Source organism: Bison bison, unplaced genomic scaffold (assembly GCF_000754665.1).
Source record: "Bison bison bison isolate TAMUID 2011002044 unplaced genomic scaffold, Bison_UMD1.0 scf7180017851375, whole genome shotgun sequence".
NCBI lineage: Eukaryota > Metazoa > Chordata > Mammalia > Artiodactyla > Bovidae > Bison > Bison bison.
This window is the reverse complement of record NW_011481948.1, coordinates 72,254-72,502: the sequence shown is the minus strand read 5'-3', so window position 1 is coordinate 72,502 and position 249 is coordinate 72,254. Positions and strand designations below refer to the sequence as shown.

Here is a 249-nt window from a genome sequence, read left to right as displayed (position 1 = left end):
GAGAAGGGCCACAGCTGGCCCTCGGCTCGCGGCCCCGGGAGGCTCACCTTTGGAGCACACGAAGCACCAGCTCACGTTGACGTGCGCGTGGTGCCTCTTGCCCTTCCGGGCGGTGAAGTGGTTCGTGCAGATGATGCTGTTGGATGCGATCACCGAGCAGCCCGCGGCCAGACACGCATCCCCTCCATGGTAGGCGACGGGGCACCGGACACACCGCAGCATCTTACCTGGAGTGGACATGCCCACACC

General features: G+C 65.9%; 1 protein-coding gene across 1 annotated transcript in view; it reads right to left on the bottom strand.

Moving 5' to 3' along the window:
• LOC104996321 (histone-lysine N-methyltransferase NSD2-like) overlaps positions 1-249 on the bottom strand; it is an 11,240-nt gene that overhangs the window by 10,149 nt on the left and 842 nt on the right. The window contains exon 2 of the mRNA XM_010850579.1: positions 48-241. Coding sequence (XP_010848881.1) covers positions 48-240 — 193 coding nt within the window. The 5' untranslated portion in view covers position 241. The remainder of the gene's footprint in view (positions 1-47; positions 242-249) is intronic.